The sequence below is a fragment of the Callorhinus ursinus genome, unplaced genomic scaffold (assembly GCF_003265705.2).
Source record: "Callorhinus ursinus isolate GAN/ISIS: 27379988/994484 unplaced genomic scaffold, GSC_fseal_2.0 scaffold13, whole genome shotgun sequence".
NCBI lineage: Eukaryota > Metazoa > Chordata > Mammalia > Carnivora > Otariidae > Callorhinus > Callorhinus ursinus.
The window spans coordinates 3,075,875-3,096,791 of record NW_027397075.1 but is presented as its reverse complement, the minus strand read 5'-3'; the positions used below and the strand labels follow the sequence as shown (position 1 = coordinate 3,096,791).

The 20,917-nt window shown below is 48.7% G+C and overlaps 1 protein-coding gene across 1 annotated transcript in view; it reads left to right on the top strand.

Moving 5' to 3' along the window:
- Nucleotides 1-7,882, top strand: part of LOC112811441 (BOS complex subunit NOMO1) — a 54,499-nt gene extending 46,617 nt beyond the window's left edge. The window contains exons 30-31 of the mRNA XM_025855523.2: nt 4,203-4,295; nt 7,277-7,882. Coding sequence (XP_025711308.2) covers nt 4,203-4,295; nt 7,277-7,408 — 225 coding nt within the window. The 3' untranslated portion in view covers nt 7,409-7,882. The remainder of the gene's footprint in view (nt 1-4,202; nt 4,296-7,276) is intronic.
- The last annotated feature ends 13,035 nt before the right edge of the window (nt 7,883-20,917 follow it).

Below are 20,917 nucleotides of genomic sequence, written 5' to 3'. Positions count from 1 at the left end.
TTCTGGATTTCCCTAGATGCTTTTCTACTTTTGAGAGTGCTGATGCCTTCAGTTCCCTTTGAGGAGGGAGCTATCAAAGAGGGGAGGGGATGTGTGTAGGTCAGTGGCTCAGGTGTGACTTTTTGGGAGAAGGGTCACCACTATGTCGTGATTGGGGGTGTTGTGGTCCTTCAGCGGGAGGCACGGGACAGCTGACCTGCCCGAACTTCTAGAAACTGGTGCCAGTTTACAGGAAATAGGACACAAGAGCATATAAAGGATGCTGCAGGGATATAGTCAACAAAGTGTAGGTTGCGGGAAACTGTGGGACATTAACCTGGAACCTGATTTATTTGACAGATTGCAAGAGAGAAAAAAAATCCACACGGGGGCGATACCTGTAGATGAAAAGAAAGTTGCTCATTTAAAAAAATTTTATTATAGTTACTATTTTTAAAATTTTTTAAAAAAAGATTTTATTCATTTATTTGAGAGAGAGCACGAGAAGGGGGAGCGGCAGAGCAAGAGGGAGGAGCAGGCTCCCCACTGAGCAGAGAGCCCAATGCGGGGCTCGATCCCAGGACCCCGAGATCATGACCCGAGCCGAAGGCAGACACTTAACCAACTGAGCCACCGTGAAACTAGCTCGTTTTATCAGCCGCTTGCAATAAGTAGACCTCATTGGATCCTGTACCAAACAGACGAAAAAACACCAGAACAAACAAAGCACACATTCATGAGATGAATATTTAGATCAGTGCTCCCAGAGCTGGTGTGCAGTAGAATCACCTGAGGATTAAACACACAGCAGCCACAAAAATGGGCTGCAGGGCCCAACCTCACACCTGCCGGTTCTGAACTCGGTAGGTAGTGAGAGTAGAGCCCACGGATCTACAATAAAACAGAAGTCTGGCCTCTGAGCTATTGCATTGGTCACTCTTGTAGGCCTTTTCAGCGTGAAGAGTCAGAATTCTATTTTTTTAAAAAGATAACTTGTGCAGAGGAGTATATTTAGCCACTCCTTGTTCCTTTGGAACAGCTGTGTTATATAGCACTCCTCTCCGTGGCTGTTCCGTAGTATGTTCAGTTAGCCCTGCTGGATGGACATTCGCATTATTGCTGATTTTCTGCTATTACAAATAACCTGTTAGTGATCGGCCTTGTGCATGCGTGTGTTTGAATGCTTGTCAGTCCATCTTTGGAATAGATGCTGAGAGGTAGAGTTGCTGGGTCACAGGGTCAGTGCATCTGGAATCTTGCTGGACGGGGCCACTTGCCCTCCAGGGGGTGTCCTATTTGCATTCCCACCAGCAATGTATGGGAGCACCCTTTTCCCCAACAGAGTATGTGGTCAGATTAAAGAGTGTTTGCAGACTGGTGGATGAGAAATGGCATCTCCACGTAGCTGTCATCCTTCCACGTGGTTAAGAACCATTTTTGTGTTCCCTTTCTGGGAACTGTTGGCTTTTTTCTAGTTTGTTGGTCTTTTTCATCTGTTTTGGAAGCCCTTTGTGTAGGAGGGATTCTCACCCTTTGTGGTATATGTTGTACCTATTTTTCCCAATTTGTTTTTTCATTTTGATTATGCAAACATTTACTTTTCATGTTAAATGTGTCTGTCTTTTCCTCATTGCTTCTGAATTTTGAGTCGTAGTTCGGAAAGTCTCCCCCACTCCCAGTTTTTAGAGGAGTTTCTTTTTCCTCTGGTACATGTATGGTTTCCTTTTGTACATTTCCATCTCTATCCATTTGGGGTCCTTCCTGGTGTAGGGTGTGAAGAATAGTTCCAAATTTATCTTTCCCACATGCAATCAAGTTACCATTTTGTCCTTTTCAAACACCATCCTAGATGAGAGGTAGGTAGGAATTATTTTCCGTCATCTAGAGATAAGACCCAAGGAGAGACTGAGCCATCTAGGTCACCAGCTCATGCACAGCAGAGCTAGGATTTGAACACCGCTCTTCTGCTTTCTGCGCATCTCTGACGAGGGGCTTGTGCTCAGTGACTTGGCAAATAATGATTTTACCTGAAGTAGAGTTTTTCTGATGACTCCAGAAGGAAGCACTTTCCTCGTTGCTCAGGGTGGAGACCTGGTTAGAAGGTGCCAAAGAGATGAGCATGTAGGGACCATCTGTCCCTGCGTGGAGGCACATTGCCAGCCCAGCGAGACCAGAGGGTCCCCATAAAGGGCACCGGTGGTGGCCGTCTGCAACATTCCCTCCCCCCCCCCCGTCCCCCGCCAATCTGGATCCAGGGAGACACTTGGGACACTTCCCAGCTGGTGGCGGGAAGAGACACGCTGCTGGGTGGCGGCCAAGCAGCCACCACGCCCCATAGCTGCTGCCAGGAATGCGTCTGTCACTTCGTTGCATGTGAGACCAGGGTGCCAAGTGACAAGTGCAGAGCGTGCCCACCCCTGCCGTGCAGGGGATCCGCTGCTGATCCCCACAACAGACCTTGTGGGGACGTGCCATTCCTTGCACTTGATGGAAGCTCAGAGAGAATAAGCCACCTCCACGCAGTTAATCAGTGGAATGCGGTGGTTCGTCTCACATCAAGTGGTTTCTAGAACACTACAGCCTCCTGATGGGTGGCTCAGCGTTGTGCATTTATGAGCATTCCGCTTTACTCTTCTGTTGACATGCAAACCCAGAACCATATCATTGATTTTTTTTACTCCGTATTTGATGCGCTGCTTGGCACTTTACGTAGCTAATCTCGTTGAACCTCACATTCCCCTGCAGTGGGTGCCATTCGGATCAGCGCCACTTAATAGTGAATGAACCGAGGCTTCCCGTGATTGCCCAAGGTCACGCGGCCAGACCCAAGACGTGAGCCTCATTGTCTTCATCCCTCTGCAGCGTCCCCATTAACTATTTACTTCTGGGGAGAATGTGCTGGGACCCAAGACATGTAGGCAGTGGGAGGTGGAAATCTGTTTCCACCCTGATTCTTTCATTTTTAAGAGACCATCCCATTCTGCCTCAACCGTCTCGGGTAAAATGGCCCCATAGCCCTTCTCCCGCCGAGATGCTCTCAGATGCTTTGGTTGGAGGACCCCGTTACCCTGTTCAAAGTTGCTGAGAGTCTGAGAGAGCTTTAGTTTATATGTGTGTAATCTATCTTTATTTATTATATTCCGTTAGCTGTAAGAGTGACGACGTCATCACACGTAGCTTCTGGAAAAGTCCACCGTTCACTTATGAGAGAATGAGAGCGAAAAAGACACATGCTATCTTAGCATTGTCATGAAAATATTTTCACCTTAAAAAATCTCCTGAAGGGGAGTTCCCAGACAATACTTTGAGAACTGGTGCTCTGTCCCCTTGTTCTATCATTTTCTGAAAGTTTCCATTTATTTGTTTCCTTTGTGCGGGTGGAGTGAGCTAGGGTGCAGGTTTGTTGGCTAGTACAGAGACCCAGCATCTCAGGGGCTTTAGGAAGCTGGAAGTTTCTGTCGTCTGTCAGCATCGAGGACCGAGCAGTCCAGGGATGGTATGGAAGCTCCAAGGTATCGGGGACCCAGTCCCCCCCTTGGGGCTTTGTCATCCCGTAGCACCTCCCCCTTCTCATAGATGGCACGCCTGGCCGGCAGGAGGGGAACACACACCACTGTCCTTTTAGGGAACAGCCTGGATGTGTTACTAAACACTTGTGTTCATGTAGCCTTGGCCAGAATTCCGTGGCTGTCCCAGCCGCAAGGGAGGCCGGGAAGTGCGTGTAGTCTGATGGTCCAGATGAAGGTTGGGGGTTCTGTTGGAAGAAGGGGCAAATGGCCACTGGGACACAAGCAGCAGCCTGCCTCCTCTCCTCACCGGGGCTGATCTCTGGGACCATGTCCTTGGTCACTGTGCACCTGAGCCTAGCATGGCGTGTTCCCTGTACTCCATTGTAGGAAAGAGCCCCTGTGTGTGGCTGGGACTCGGCCCGAGGAGGCCCTCCTCAGCCACGGGGTCTGCTTTCCACAGCACTTGCTCCCCTCAGGTAGGAGAGGAAACATGCCCGGTTACCGGCCTCGGGCTGCCCCAGAGCGGCAGAGAGCAAGCCGGGAGAGTTTGGGTAGCAGAGGATTCACCTGAAAATGTATCCAGGTCACTGCCCTCGCTGCCCGTGGAGAGCAAGGGCTGGGTCACGTGGGGGGCCAGATTGGGCCAGGTGGGCGGCAGGGTGGTGGGTGGCGGGGAGCGGAGAGCTGGTAAAGCGGTGCTCTTGGTGTCCACAGAGGAAACTACCTGAGCAAGACATCGCGCAGGGGTCCTACATCGCCCTGCCTCTGACGCTGCTTGTCCTGTTGGCCGGCTACAACCATGATAAGGTAGGAAACCCAGAGGCCTGGTGAGACAGTGCCATGTGCCGGGGGCGCCCTCCGCACAGCTGGGGCATGTCCCCTGTTCCAGAAGTTAGCACACTGCAGGGCCGGAAGCGACTGCAAAGGCCTCAAGTCCTGTGCCCCAGATTGCTTGCTTTCTGCCTTTTTTTTTTTTTTAATTTTTAACTTTTTATTATTCTTTTTTAATGTTTCAGGTTTTTATTTAAATTCTAGTTAGTTAATATGTAGTGTAATATTAGTTTCAAGTGTAGAATTTAGTGATTCATCACTTAGAGACAACACCCAGTGCTCATCACAGGTGCTTCCTTAATCCCCATCATATGTTCCACCCATCCTCCCCTCCCGCCACCTCCCCGCCAGCAACCCTCAGTGTGTCCTCCACAGTTAAGAGTCTGTTCCCTGGTTTGCCTCTCTTTTTCCCCCCATGTGCATCTGTTTTGTTTCTTAAATTCCACATATGAGTGAAATCATACGGTACTGGTCTTTCTCTGATTTACTTCGTTTAGCCTTATATTCTCTAGATCCATCCATGTCGTTGCAAATGGCAAGATTTCATTCTTTTTGATGGCTGAGTAGTGTTCTGTTGTGTATACATATCTATATAGATAAGTCTATAGATATCAATAGATATAGATATGTATACACAACCCACATCTTCTTTATCCATCCATCAGTTGATGGACACTTGGGCTGCTTCCATAATTTGGCTATTAATAATGCTGCTATAAACCTCAGGGTGCTTGTACTCCTCCAAATCAGTGTTTCTTTTATCCTTTGGGTAAATACCTAGTAATGCAATTGCTCGATCATAGGGTAGCTCTATTTTTAACTTCTTGAGGACCCTCCATACCGTTCTCCAGAGTGGTTGCACCAGCTTGCATTCCCACCAACAGTGTAGGAGGGTTCCCCTTTCTCTGCATCCTCGCCAACACCTGTTGGCTCCTATGTTAATTTTAGCCATTTGTCTGGTGTGAGACAGATGTCTGTGTGATATCTAATTGTAGTTTTGATTTGTATTTCCCTGATGATGAGTGGTGTCGAGCATCTTTTTATGCGTCTGTTGGCCATTTGTATGTCTTCTTTGGAAAAATGTCTATTCATGTCTTTTTCCCATTTCTTAACTGAATCATTTGTTTTTTGGGTGTTCAGTTTGATAAGTTCTTCATGGATTTTTGGATACTGACCCTTTAGCAGATAAGTCATTTGCAAATATCTTCTCCCATTCTGTAGGCTGGCTTTTAGTTTTGTTGACTGTTTCCTTTGCTATGCAAAATCTTTTTTTTTTTTTTTTAAAATTTTTTTTTTTTTTTTGAGAGAGAGAGAATGAGAGAGAGAGAGAGAGAGAACACAAGGGGGGGCGGTCAGAGGGAGAAGCAGACTCCCTGCTAAGCAGGAAGCCCGATGTGGGACTTGATCCTGGGACTCCAGGATCATGACCTGAGCTGAAGGCAGTCGCTTAACCAGCTGAGCCACCCAGGTGCCCTGTGCAAAATCTTTTTATCCTGAGGAAGTCCCACTGGTTCATTTTTGCTTTTGTTTCCCTTGTCTCTGGAGATATGTCTAGCAAGAAATTGCTGCAGCCGAGGTTGAAGAGGTTGCTGCCTGTGTTCTCCTCAAGGATTTTGATGGATTCCTGTCTCACATTTAGGTCTTTCATCCATTTCAAGTCTATTTTTGTATATGGTGTAGGGAAATGGTCCAGTTCCATTCTTCTGTATGTGGCTGTCCAATTTTCCCAACACCATTTGTTGAAGAGGCTGTCTTTTTTCCATTGGATATTCTTTCCTGTTTAGTCGAAGATGAGTTGACCATAGAGTTGAGGGTCCGTTTCTGGGCTCTCTGTTCTGTCCCATTGATATGTGTGTCTGTTTTTGTGCCAGTACCATACTGTCTTGATGATGACAGCTTTGTAATAGAGCTGGAAGTCCGGAATTGTGATGCCGCCAGCTTTGCTTTTCTTTTTCAACATTCCTCTGGCTATTCGGGGTCTTTTCTGGTTCCATACGAATTTTAGGCTTATTTGTTCCGTTTCTTTGAAAAAAGTGGCTGGTATTTTGATAGGGATTGCATTGAATGTGTAGATTGCTCTAGGTAGTATAGACATTTTCACAATAATTTGTTTTTCCAATCCATGAGCATGGAAAGTTTTTCCATTTCTTTCTGTCATCTTCAGTTTCTTTTGTAAGTGTTTTACAGTTTTCAGGGTACAGGTCTTTTATCTCTTTGTTTAGGTTTATTTCTAGATGTCTTATGGGTTTTGGTACAATTGTAAATGGAATAGATGCCTTGATTTCTCTTTCTGCTGCTTCATTATTGGCATATAGAAGTGTAACAGACCTCTGTACATTGATTTTGTATCCTTTGACTTTACTGAATTCGTGTATCTGTTCTAGCAATTTTGTGGTGGAGTCTTTCAGGTTTTCTACATAGAGTATCAAGTCATCTGCGAATAGTGTAAGTTTGACTTCTTTGCCGATTTGGATGCCTTTTTTTCTTTTTGTGGTCTGATTGCTGTGGCTAAGGGTTCCAGTACCATGTTGAATAAAAGTGGTGAGAGTGGACATCCCTGTCTTGTTCCTGCCCGTAGAGGAAAAGCTCTCGGTTTTTCCCCAGTGAGGGTGATATCAGCTGTGGGTCTTTTATGTGTGGCTTTTATGATGTTGCGGTATGTTCCCTCCATCCCTACTTTGTTGAGGGTTTTTATCAAGAAAGGGTGCTGTACTTTGTCAAATCCCAGGCCTCCTTTCAAGGCCATTAACCTCTTATGACATCTTCCCTAATCCTCAGTTGCCCTCTCTCTCCCGACCCTCCCCAGTGCAAAGGTCTCAGCTTTGTCTTGAACCTGGGTGGTGGCCTGGCAGAAGAAGGAGGTATACGGAGATGTGAGGCTCCAGTGTCCCTCTGCGCAGGTGTTCTCCTGGCATCCCCTTTTCTCACTCTCTCTCTCTCTCTCTCTCTCTCTCTAGCTCATTCCCTTGCTGTTGCAGTTGACAAGTCGACTGCAGGGCGTCCGAGCTCTTGGCCAGACAGCCTCTGACAATAGCGGCCCAGAAGATGCAAAGAGACAAGCCAAGAAACAGAAGACAAGGCGGACGTGAGGAGGAAGAGGGGCAGGTGAATCTCAGTCAGGACAGGCCACCGCCAAGGGGCCACCACCCGCCCTTGGCGTCAAGGGTGCATTTGACTGAGCTCAGCACGAGCTTTCTGCCCGGGCCTGCCTTCCACCCCCGCTCCCCAGCCCCTCGGTGCAATGCCATGAATAGACCCTCCTGTCACTCTGCTGAGCACGATTTATTTTCTGAGTTGAAGATAATTTATTATTATTATTTTTTGTCAAAAAGTATTTAAGCTGTGCTAGTGGTGTGAGAATGTATCTCTTAATCTTCAGCATTCGGTTTGCAAGAATTCCAGTAAACTACAGGTTTTCGGTCTGCTCATGAAGGGCCTGTCGGAGTTGCCTTGTCCCTTAACTTCCCTCTGCGTCTGTGATCCCTGCTGGAAACCGCACAACCTGTAACTACTACTAGGAGGGTTTGTGAGGAGGTAAAAATAAAGTCTCCCATTCATGTGTGTGTTGTAGTGCATCTCGGATGTATCTCTTCCATGACGTTGCCGTAAAGCAGGGGTCCCGCAGGTCCTGAGGGAAGGGCAGGCGCAAGAAAGTCCTCAGCAAGGGGGAGGTGGCCCACGGCAGCCGTCTTTGGTCTCAGCGGTAGGAGAACAGGGGAGGGAAGGATTTGTGGTGACATGAGGCAAGTGCCCACCCAGTCTAAAGGAGGCGGAGCGTCTGGGCTCCAGCTCACCCGGGCTCTGTTGGAACGTGTGTGTAGCGAAGCCAGAAAGACAACATTTTGGGTGAAACCGAAGTTTTAAGTGTTCGTGATCAATTCAATTTATTAAAAAAAAAAACAAAAACCACACAAACCGAACAAAATGCATCTGTGGGATGGGTGAAGTTGAAGCCCGCGCATTTGCGTAAGGGATCCACAGGAAGTCCCAGCATTTGCTGAGTACCCTGGGGATGTGAGGGTGGGGGCAGCCAGTGACACTCAGGCCGAGACCACATCTGCTTCCTTTCTTGTTGGATCCCTAGCTGTTAGCGTGTACTGAGCATGTGTAAGGAGTGAACGAGTGCATGCACGCATGGATCTGTAGGCACACGGCGCCTGTCTTCACGGAGTGCACCCATCACTGAGTGGAAGACCAGCCGCTTAGGGGACAAGGACCATGTGGTGGCCTGCGGGCCTCTTGGCAGAGGAAGCTCAAGCTCAAGGGGGCACAGAGCAGGGGTCTGATCCCCCTGAGTGTTTACAGAGGGCTTCCTGGACGTGCTGTTTAAGTCCGGAAGGATAGGGAATGGAGAGAGGAAGGAGCACGCAAGGTCTTGTTACGTGCCGCTTGCCAATGCAGGAAGTCAGCTCTCGGAGGTCTGGGACAGATGAGCTACATAATCCAATTCTTGGGGTGTTTTCTAACTCCTATTCCAAGTGGACACCCAGAGACATCCCTTTTAAATGTTAATGGGGCTTTTTATTGACATGGTGTAAAGGTGAAGAGTTTGTGGAAGACACTACTAAATGTCACTACGTTCCAGCCAGTTCCGGCTACTGCCGGTAAGTGGCAGTGTTCCCCCGCCACTGGCCGCGGGTCACCCGGGGTTGTGCCCACGCCCTTAAAGGGCTCTGCTCCCGGTGGGGGGAGAAAGTGGATGCGTTCCTCAGTTCGTTTGAAAGGTGGGCTTACTCTCTTGTCTGTAATTTTCTCATATTCGGGCACTCTCGGGAGAGAATTTCTCTGATTCCCCCTGGGAGGAGGACAGGTTAATGGTGTTAGAGGATTTTGAATGGGACCAGATTTCCCCGAGAAATATTTTTTTTTACCCTGGGAAACTTTTTAAGTATCCGAAACGGTGGGTTCTTCACTTCCACTGCTTGCACATTTTTGCTTATTGAAGCGGCCGTAAAACTTCACTGAGGACAGCCCCAAAGACCTTCAGGGAAGTGTCATTCTCAAGTGCTGGCTTCCCTTGGCTCTTGCGGGTTTTCTTGTTTTGAATGTGGTCAAGCCACCAGCCAGGAGGACTGTTGGGCGTGGGGGCATGGGAAGGGCTGAAGGTGCGCTGGAGGGGGAGGGGCTGGCTGCTGCAGGTGGGCAGAGGGAGGAGGCAGTCCTGTGTTAACTCTGAATGGTCTTCCTATGAGGAAAGAAGATTCGTGAGAGTAGGCCGAGGTAAGCGATTGCCGTTCTGGGGGAAGAGCACCAGCAGGAAAGACGCACCTTCCTTGAGTGGCCACCATGTGCAGGGCACCGCGTGCATGGTTCGTTGGATCGTCGTGACCTTGTGAAGCATATGTGTTTCAGTCCCATTTTACAGAGGAGGACACAGACTCAAAGATCTCACAGCTATTAAGTGGCAGAGCTGGGAGTCGAACCCAGGACAACAGTTAACGGTGAGTGGAGTCTGGGAAACTAGCCTTTGGCTTCTGCCGATCTGTCGTGCATCTTTAGAAGACAGACACCCAGGAGTGTCAGGCCTGACATCATCCCGATTTGTAGGCCCTACCGAAAGAGACCTTCATCTTGAGGCAACATGTGTCAGTGCTGGGGAAGCGGTAAATTACAGAATCGCTGGGGCCTGGCAGACCTGAGCCATGCCTACATCATGCCATTGGCAGCCACCACGACCGGGATGCTGCATTTCCCAGAGTAGGAGGTGTTGCATGAGCAAAACCAAGAGAAGTCAGCTCCACTTTCTTTAAGACTTGATGACAAGGCCTGGTTGAAGTCACCCACGATTTTGGGCTTTATCTTTTCATTAGCAAAATGACCGAGACCTTATCATGACATAGAGGAGGGAGAAATTCATCCAACTGTGGACTTACTGTGTGCTAGGCCAGGAGGCTCCTTTCCAACCCTGGAACTTGGTGGAGTGGGGGAGGGTAGGATGTGACCTCTCCCCTCCCTGCTTCTCAGTGTATCATGAAGCGTGATACAACGGTGGGATCGTGGTTAGATCATTAACATTTTTTTTTTTTAAGATGTTATGTATTTGACAGAGAGACACAGCGAGAGAAGGAGCACAACCAGGGGGAGTCGGAGAGGGAGAAGCAGGCTTCCCGCTGAGCAGGGAGCCCGGTGCGGGGCTCGATCCCAGGACCCTGGGACCGTGACCTGAGCCGAAGGCAGACGCTTAACTGACTGAGCCACCCAGGTGCCCCAACAATGAACATTTTAACTGCACTCCTGCTATAATGGACACCTGGGGTCATTTAAGATGCCACCTGTTTTCATATCCTTTTGGATGGATGAATTTTTTTTTCACTGTTCCACTGTGTAGAGGAAAACAGCACCCTCCCTTGCATTTGCTTTTTGGAATTTGAAGATTTTGTAAAACAGATGAATGCGTTAGAACAAGTGGTCCCCAGATCTGTGCAGAATACAGGCCTCCGGAGACTGCTGGCCGCCCCCGCCTGTCTAGTCTCTGCAGGCAAGCCGTTGGCAAGGGGAAGGAGGCCCACAGCTGTGCATTTTCACCCTGTGATGGCTCTTCGAGCTGAGAGAAAGAGGTGGCCAACAGCCGCTGAGTGGTCAGAGTTGGGATGGGCCTCTCTTGCCTCCTTTTCCTAGGCTGGGGTGGACAGGAATAGGGAGAAAGAACATTTTTCTGCCTACTAAAAATGCTTCTTTCCTTTTACACTTGCAAGAGTGCCTCACCTAAGTGATGACTCATACTCAATTATAGTGGCAAACAAAGATCTGTTCACATCTGAAGATGAGCTCTAAGACTTGGATTGGTTGAGTGCAGGGGCCTGCCAACTATAGCCCTGGGGCCACATCTGCTTTTCCACCTGTGTTTGCAAATAAAGTGTCATGGGAACACAGCCATCCGTGTTCATTTACAGACTGTCCATGGCTACAATGGCAGAAGTGAGTGGTTGTGGCAAAGATTAGTATGGCCTACAAAGCCTAAAATCCTTACTATCTAGTCCTTTCAAGGAAAGGCTTGTTGACTTCTAGTCTGGTGGGTGCTTTGTAAAGTTTGATCATTAGGGGGAGTCATTAAGTTGTTCATGTATTAACTGAGCATCTAGCCTGGGCCTGGCACTGCTCTGTGTACTGGGGATTTAAGGGTGAGAAAGAGCAACCAGGCCTCACCTCTCCTGAAGGATAAGGCTGATGGAAGGGAGGGGCAATGAACAAGTAAATGAAATTTCTTGGATAATGATAAGTGTTTTTAAAGTGGAACAGGTGATGTGATAGAGGGTGACTGGTATCAGGGAAGGCCACTCTGAGGAGGTGAGCTTTAAGCTGAGTTCTGAAGAAGAGAAGGAGTCAGGTATGCCACGATCTGCAGGAAGAGTTGCTCAGGTGCAGGGGTCTGTAATTGGAAAGGCCATGAAGAGGAAATGAGCTTCATGAGTTTGAGGAACAGCAAAGAGGCCATGCCCTGGGATAGTTTAATCTTTAGAGGATGGGCAGGAGGAAGGAACTGCCAAGGAAACCAAGAGCAAGTGGCCCCTGACGGGGGTTAAATCCAGGAGAGGGTAGCGTGCAAGTGGTTGGTGCTCCATCCACTTAGTGATGAATGAATGAGTACTCATTAGTAATACTACTGGTCATGATCAATCCACATGGACTCATATGGAGACCATGTCAGCAACTCATGCTTGTCTTCTCTTTAGGATGAGCCATATGAAACTGCCATTTTTATAGGTCAAAAATGGTTGAATAGTCAACGTACCATACATGTATACTGCAATTAAACAAATAAGTGGATGGCGGATGGCGGGAGGTAGGTTTCTCACTGTTGGAGTAGAAGGTGACAGGCTACAAAGAGAGAGCTAGAATGATCCATGTGGGAATGGATCAGAGTTGGAGACACTGTATGAGCTCATGTTTACCTTCATATATACAGATGGTTGCACGTAGAAATATTTATACATATGTGTGTACACATAGTTTAGTTCCCTGCTCTTTCGGCTGACAGAGAGAGGGAGAGCACAAGCAGGGGGAGCGGCAGGCAGAGGGAGAGGGAGAAGCAGGCTCCCTGACGCGGGGCTTGATCCCAGGACTCTGAGACCATGACCCCAGCTGAAGGCAGACACTTAACCAACTGAGCCACCCAGGTGCCCCCAAAACGCCACATTGATGGCGGTATGTCCCAGGGACACAAGAGCCAACTGAATGAGCTCCCAATGGTCAAAGCTGGAACAGTCTGAACACAAGATAAAGTAGCATTGGATTATAATCCAAAGTATAAAATAAGTACCTATGATTCCGTATTGATATAAATAAATGAAGAAGTAAATAAATGATAGAGAAGAGACAAATCTGTCTTGTAATAGAATTCCAAATTTATGTAGCTCCTCCACCCTCCAGGAAATGGAGGATAACCCCCACTCCTCAAGTGTTGACTTCTTGTAATGGCTTCTTCCAAAGGGACCGTGTGAAAAAGAGGGACAAAGAACACTTCGTAGTGAAGAAAACTGACACCACCTCAGCCAAGTGGTCAAGGTCAAGGTCAAGGTCAACTGCTGTAAGTCATCTTGGGAGTGCATACCCTTGATACGAAGTGATGTCAATGAGATTCCTCTGGGATCTTTCTCCTCAAAATACACAAGTCTCATCTAACGATAAAAATAACAGACAAATCCCAGTCGAGGGACATTCTAACAAAATACCTGACCAGTATTCCCCAAAAGTGTCAAGGTCATCAATGTGGTATCCTGGCATAGAAAAGAAAAGGACATTAGGTAAAAACTAAGAAAGTCTGAATAAATAGGCACTTTAGTTAATAATAATAATAATGCATCGATATGTGAGGCACACGGGAATTCTGTGCTATCTTCACCATTTTCCTAAAACCATTGTAAAATGAAAAGTTTAAACATTTATTAAAAAAAAAAAAGTTGAGCTCCCAGCCTTAGCGCCATCTCTTGGAAACCTCCACACCATGAGGGCCAAGTGGAGGAAGAAGCGAATGCACAGGCTGAATTGAGAAAGAAGAGAGAGGAGGCAGAGGTCCAAATAAAGCACTAGCTTGTGCTACAGAAGCAGAAATAAGGAAAGGCCCAGGGGCAGGGACGCTGGGACAAATTGTTGGACTGCATGCTTAGTTTCTAGAACTTGATTCAATGGATCAACAACATCCATCATCATCTGAAGGCAATGACCACCCCCCCCTTTTTTTTTAAGTAGGCTCCATGCCCAGCGTGGAGCCCAATGTGGGGCTTGATTGACCCTGAGATCAAGACCTGAGCTGAGATCAAGAGTCAGATGCTTTAATCAACTGAGCCACCCAGGCTCCCTGCAATGACCACCTTTGAGACACCCACCTTGCTCATGCCAAAACAGTCCCTTTTGGTCCTTTGCCCAGGACCCGTGACTCTTGGGACTAATTCTGTTTTCATTTGTGGCTGAATGTAACACGTGTACAATAAATCATCTCTTCTGCCGTCTTAACTGAAGAAAAAAATGCATACGAACACTAGCAGTGTCATATGCTGGACCTAGTACTTGTGTTACCTGGTTTAGTTTGTGAGCATGAATTTGTATCATGCCATCTAAGCTCTGTCACCTGACCCTCCCATAGCCAATGACCCCGAAGTAAGAGACAAAAAACCAAAGTCAGGAAATGGCCCAGCATGAAGACTGCATGCATTGGTGTCCCCGAAATTGCCAAGGAAAAGAGAGGCAGGGGTTAGCAAGCTAGAGCCTGAGGGTCAAATCCATTTGGCCACCCGTTTTTGTCAATAAAGTTTTATTGGAACACAGCCGTGCTCATTCACTTCTGTATTGTCTGTGGCTACTTCTGAGTGACAACTGCAGAACTGAGTCATTGCAACAGAGATCGGATGGCCCACAAAATATTTACTGTCTGTCTGGTCCTGCAGAGGAGACCCAGGTTCTGTCATCCCTAAGCAGGGAAGGGCGAGGAATCCCCATCTCGGGACAAGTCGGTCTTTTAAAAAGAGCGCACACAGCTAGGCAAAGCCCAAGGTTCTTTGGGACTGACATGGATCATTAATATTGAATGTTTACAACCTACTTGCTCCAGATGATTCAGTTTAATTTCTCCTGTCTGTCGTAACAGAGCTCCCATGTGCAGGGGTCAGGGCTGTATGTCTTCATTGGCTTTCTGAGGCTTCGGAGCCTATTGATTCTGCGAAGTGTACATTTCTCTGAAAAGAACGTCTCTTGACATGACAGGAGATCACACATTGCTTGTTTCCTGCCCCTTTCACTCCCCTCTGAACATAATAAAATCATGATCCCAGCATCTCTGAGGGACCCTCACGTATCTTGGAGGCAGGGCTCCTTTTTGCTTGCTTTCCTTTTAAATCTCTTTCAAGCCAGTGAGGCAGGGTAGAAATTTTTACTGGCTTTAGAGCCAGCCAGATGCGAGTGCAAGTCCTGTGTCTGTTACTTCCTGGGCTGTTTGATTTTGGCTGAGCTACCTCATGTGCCTGAGTCTTAGGCTGTTCTGTAGTAAAACGGGGATGATGGTTGCAGTGCAGGGCGCTTCTGAGGATTCGGGCAAGTGATGCTTCCAGAACAACCACTACGGGGCTTGCTGCGTGGTATCATTCCTTCGCAGAGGGATGGCATTCGGCTGGTATCCGCTGGTGTAGCTGTGACCATGTTTTACAGCCAGCCATTGGGGCTGATTGGTCCGTGCCCATGTCATGACAGGTGTTCAATATCTGAGAAATCATCCCTGGGGAGAGACAGATTCTCCTCTTCCTTTCAGGTCCTCAGACAATTTCACTGGTCTACTCGAGTGCAGACCCTAGTTAGAGCCCAGCTCCCCTTTACCTGGCCACCTTTCCCTAGCTACTGGGAGCGTGGGGTGCTATGAGCTCACAGCTGGGCCCTGTTCCAGAGAATTGTCCTCTTCAGATGGGAGCCACCTCACCCTGGAGGGGATGCCATGCTCCAGTGACTAACCGATATAGCAATAGGGGTTGCTGGCCCCTGACTCATGGTGGCGCAGTCTGTGAGAAAGGGCTCCCGGGGCGGGGAGAGAGGCGGGGGGGGAGTCACACCAAGGCGAGGCCGGTTCTCTTGCTTCCTCCCCGTTCTGCTCCTTGTGGCCTTCACTTCCCTTCTCTTGAGAGCCTTCCCTTAAGAACCCACAAATGCCCAAGTCCATTTGCAGCTCTGCTTCTAGGAAATCTGGCTCAAGACCATCAGTGTCTTGTTGTTACAGACCTAGATCTTTCTGCCACAACCGTGGTGGATCCTTGGGGTCCGAGTGAGGAAGGGTCTGAGGGGTCATCTGCATGGAGCTGGTTTCGTGGGGTTTGCAGGCAGGCAGGGACCCTGTGGGGGATGTGACTGAAGGGTTTGGTCAAATATCTTTGTCTTTGGAAACATGCAAAAAGAATCTGGGATCAGACTCCAGGATTTCTTCCACACCATACCATGGCCCTGTTGCCTGTTGTGCTAGTGGAAGGCACTGAGTTTAATAGGAGTGTATCTCTATGTGTGATATGTGAACACAGCTATTTGTGTGTACATGCATTTACGTGTGTGGCTCTGTGTGTGTGCATGTGTGTGTGTGTGTGAGCCCCGCTCTGGCCCAGGGTGTCTGCCTGGACTGGTCCAGCCTGTCCCTGCTCCGGGACCCTCAGGTGGTGGACAGTTGGCAAATGAGGAGGGCACTGGGATGCCTTGTGCATCGGGACTCTTGACCATCCCCACCATACTGGGCCTCTTGGCCTCTTGGGCACCACTTGACCTCTGCTGGCTTTGAAGGCCTGCCAGAGATGCCATCTGATCTGGGAAATGTTCTCAGCCTGGGCACAGCCCGCTGACCACTGCCTGCTGGTGACTTCTCCATCCAGGAAAACAACACAGCCTGACCTGAGTGAGCACTGGGAGGGGGCCACGTCTTGGCACAGGCTGCTTTGGGGTCAACCTGGTTTCTGGACCTGGTACCGCCACTAAGGTGTAGAGGAGATCGGGTCAGTTACTGGCCACTGGCTCCATCCTAAGCCTGACTAGGGGAGAGCTAGCCTCTCTCTGGGTTTGCCCGGTCTGGACCACCTCCGCCCAGGGGTTGGGTTGGGGGAAGACATGAATGTCTGGAGCGGTGTGGTATTAGTCAGCCCTCATGTTTGCAAGGGTTGGAGACCTAGCTCGACCTAGCTTAGGCAAACATGTCCAAAATCCAAGGAAGGGCAGGATGTAGCTGTGCTTCCGGATGGAACCCTTGGAACCAAGGACTGAGCTCCTTCTTTACTTAGGCACAGAACTGAGTTTGTCGTCTTTTTCTCTTTTGATTCTCACACTGATGAAGGAACTGAGTTTCAGAGCAGTTCGGTGACCTCCCAAGATCACACAAATCATCCTAAGTGGTGTCCCTGACCCCAAAGCCTGAGCTGTTAGCCCCCAAGCTTGTATCAAGGTATTAGTTAGGGTTGGCTAAACTGCTGTAACAAGTAGACCCAACACCGAATGCGCACACACGACAGAAGTTTCTTTCTGATGCGGGTTACAGTTCAGGATGGTTGTTGCAGGTGAACAGGGAGGGCTTGGTCTGTGTTACACACAGTTGTGTGGGGCACAAGCTCACAGCGTCTGTGCCATCTCCAACATGTGGCTTCTTTTTTTTTTTCAAGATTTTATATTTTTATTTGACAGAGAGAGACACCGTGAGAGAGGGAACACAAGCAGGGGGAGTGGGAGAGGGAGGAGCAGGCCTCCCACAGAGCAGGGAGCCCAACGTGGGGCTCGATCCCGAGACCCTGGGATCATGACCTGAGCCGAAGGCAGGCGCCTAATGACCGAGCCACCCAGGCACCCCAACATGTGGCTTCTAAGGTGACCTTGGAGACACAGCATGGTGGAGCACATGTGGTAGAATTTTATGGACCAGAACAGGAAGTGGCACATCGGTTCCATTCGCCTTCCATTGACTCGAGCTTGCTGTGTGGCTCCCCCTAGGTGGGCTGCTGGGAAATCTGATTAGCTGCGTGCCCGAGAGAAAGGAAAGGACCAAAGCTGATGGGTGGCCCATGATTAAGTATTACCATCCTTTCTTGCTCTCTTCTTGTCCTTGTTCATAAGTAGTTTTCATACTCAGAGCCATAACATATATTCTAGTTTATTTCTTTCATTTATCATAATCCTTTTTCTGTATGGCTCCACTGAGTTTCCTAAAGATCATGGTTATGGGCTGTGTATACCAATTGTTGGACAGTTAACCTCTTCCAGGTTTTTTTCAGATAATAAAACAGTAAACACCTTTATACAAAAAAACCTTTGGTACCTTTGAATTATTTCTATAAATTCTCAGCAGTGGGGATACCAAGTTGAATGAGTGAGCATTTTTATGGCTTTTGACATGACTACCTTATTGCTTTCCAAAGGGCTCATGGCCTTCTACAATGATACTCGTAGTGTTGTCAGCATTGGGTGCAAAGTTTTTTTTTTCTCATTTAGTTGTTGTCAAATGGTTCTTTAGTTTATTATGATAGCCTTTGCCAGGTCTCAACCATTGGGCAGGAATTGTTGTGTGTGTGTATTTGGCCTAAGTCATACCTGCTGTAATTTTAACCCTTTCTTTTGTCTTTGGGAGTGACAAGACCATTTACTCGATGAACAAAAACTTAGGGAGCACCTGTTATGTGCCGGGCAGCTGTCTAGGCCACAGGCATATGGCGAATCAAAAAAAAAGACAAAGGCCTCACCCTCGTGGAACTTTATATTCTAGTAGGAAGACTGACATTGGTCAAGTAACACACAGATAAATGAAACCATTTTAGTTAGTGAGACGTGCCCAGAGGAAAACAGGACTGGGTGATGCGATGCCGACCGGGGCTATTCTAGACTGGGGCCAGTATGCAGAGAAGGCCTTTCTGAGAAGGTGGCATTCAAACCTGAGCCCTATGTGATGAGAAGGAGCCAGCCATTTAAAGAGAGGAGGGAAGAACATTCCAGACTGAGAGGACAGCACATGCAGAGGCCCCAGGGTAGGAATAAGAAGGGGGAGGTTGTCAAGAGACAGCAGTTGGGACAGTCTGGTGGGCGCGAGTGAGGAGAGACAAGACCAGTGACATCAATGACATCACCTATGACTTTGCAGATGGGATAGAGAACCAAGAATTTTCTAATGTCCCCCAGAAACCACGGGAGGACTATAAGCACAGGAGGAAAATGATCTGATTGCCATTTCAGAAGGATGACTGTGGGAGAAAGGACTGCAGGGTAGAGACTGGAAAACTTTTCCCGCCAAAGGTTAGCACACACATACTTTAGGCCCCATGCCCCACGTCTGGTCTCTATGGCAACCGCTCAGCTTTGCCATTGTGGTGGGAAAACAGCCCCTAGATGGTACATCCATGAACGGATGTGGTTTTGTTCCAAAATAAAAAAATGTATTTACAAACACAGGTGGCTGGCCAGATTTGACCCAAGGGCCATGGTTGGCAGATCTCTGCTGCAGAGGATTAAGAGCCCAGGCAGGGAGACCAGCCAGGCGGTCACGGGATTAAACCAGAGGAGACAGGATGGCGGCTTGGACCAGGGTGGTGGAAATAGAAATGCAGAGAAGCAGATGGATATGGGATGTGCTGTGGAGGTTGAATTGACATGAACTGCTCTGCCTGTGGGACCCTTCTGTTCTTCATAGATGGACTCTGGAGAAAAGTCAGGAAAGTACAGAAAGTTTTAACATTAGTCTTTGGAGGGGGCTAATTGGGTGCTTGAAGTGTGGTCACTCCACCCCTGAAGACCCAGTAACTTGTCTGAGTCAAGCTAAGGGGTGACCAGGCTAGGAATTTGACTTCAGTCACAAGCCATGATGCCCTACCCCACCTCCCAGCTCTGGGGAGGACTCTCACCCTGTCTGACCTGCAGCTGATGCTTGGGGTTCTCTCCAGGCTGTCTGCCAGCAGGGGTGCAGCCTCTGCATGACTTGGGGGCCACACAGCCCCAAACCCTACTACTTCCTGGTAATGTAATCTTGGGCAGGTCACCCTTAGCTCTGGGCCTCAATTTCCTTGACTGTAAACCAGGGTCAGCCAAGAGTCCCACCTCTGGTGTTGTCGGGATGACTGGGTAAGCATCTAGCCCTAGGACTCACTCACAAGATGGCAGGTGGCACTTGATACTAAAAAGTCTTCTGTTGATGTTTCCTTCAAAGATGTCACTCCTTCTGAGCCTGCAGCTCCATCTTGCTATCTTATACTTTTAAAGGGCCTTTCTGTGACTTTTGAACATCTCTGTTCTGTCTGATCCATTGGCTGTCTGTTCTTACTGTTAACTAGTTCAGTCTTATTTCCAAGTCTTGGTTGGGGGTGGAGGAGTCTTCCTCTTTCCCCAGGGTTTGAGCGGTCCCAGAGCAGAGCCTGGTCTTTTGTTCAACATGGCATGCCTGGCCCCCAGCACACTGCCAGGCCACACAGGGGCTGAATGTAAGATCCTCCATTCGCTGTGAACTCCCCAAGGGAAGCCCTCACGAGCTCAGTGACCATTGTATTCTCTCCCTTCCCAGCGCCTAGTCCAGTGCCTGGCGCACAGTAGGGGCTCAGTAAATGTCAGCAGAAGTGTTTGAACCACATTCACATTAACACTCAGGAGAAGCTTGTTTGCTTGAAGCTTGGGATCTTTGCTTTTTCTTTTCTGTACCCCACGGCATTCGGGCATGGTGTGGGCTAGGGCTCCAGGGCTCCCTGAGGTGGCAGGCCAGCGATGGCTCCCGGCCCCTGCTCTAGCCAGTGCTATCAAGGTGCAGGGGGATGCTGCATCAGCACCGCCTGGGAGCCTGAGACAAATGCAGACTCTCGGGCCCTGCCCCAGACCTCCTGAGCCGGAATCTCCAGGGGTCGGGCCCAGGAAGCTTCCTGGTGATTCTCATGTATAGGCAAGCTGGAGCACTGCCTTCATTTCTCAGCCTGGGGGAAGTCACGGAGCCCTGTCAGAGAGAGAACCCTGCGTGTGATGCTTCATTGGTCTGACCCAGGCCAGCATTTATCATGTAATAGTCTCCCTTTTGGTGAGTGGCTTTGACAAAAGGAGCCATTGCTTAAGTTGGTTGGGGACCAGGCACTTCATCTGCTGTATGTGTCTGATCCAGGAGCTCGCTCATTCTTCAAGTGCCTTCCTCCAGCGCCGAGTCCATCCATTGCCTTGGACACAGTGAAATGACTTCTCCTTAACGGGCTGCTTGAATTCCATCTGGGGCTGGTAACGTGGGACTCTTCAAAGGCTGGTCCTCTGTTGGAGGAGTGGTGAGCTCCCTGTGGTTGGAGTCGTGCAAGTAGAGGCTGGATGATCACTGAGCAGGGATGCTATGAGGAAGAGCCCAGCATTCAATGTGGGGTCAGACTGGATGATTTGGAAAGTCCCTCTCTGTATTAATATATAGCTCTGGCCCTCTCTTTAGCACAAGCTACTCCTTTATCTTCCCCCATGCTTGTTCATCACCACCATCTATGCCCAGCCCCAGGCTGAAAAGGAATAAGGATGAACAATACCCGCCATGGTAGAATGTAAAGACCATGGACTTGGGGTCATACCCTACTGTGTTGAAGTATCCCAGGTGTCCTCTCAATAGCTGTGTGACTCGGGCATGTGTGGCAGGCATTCCTGTTGCTCTACAC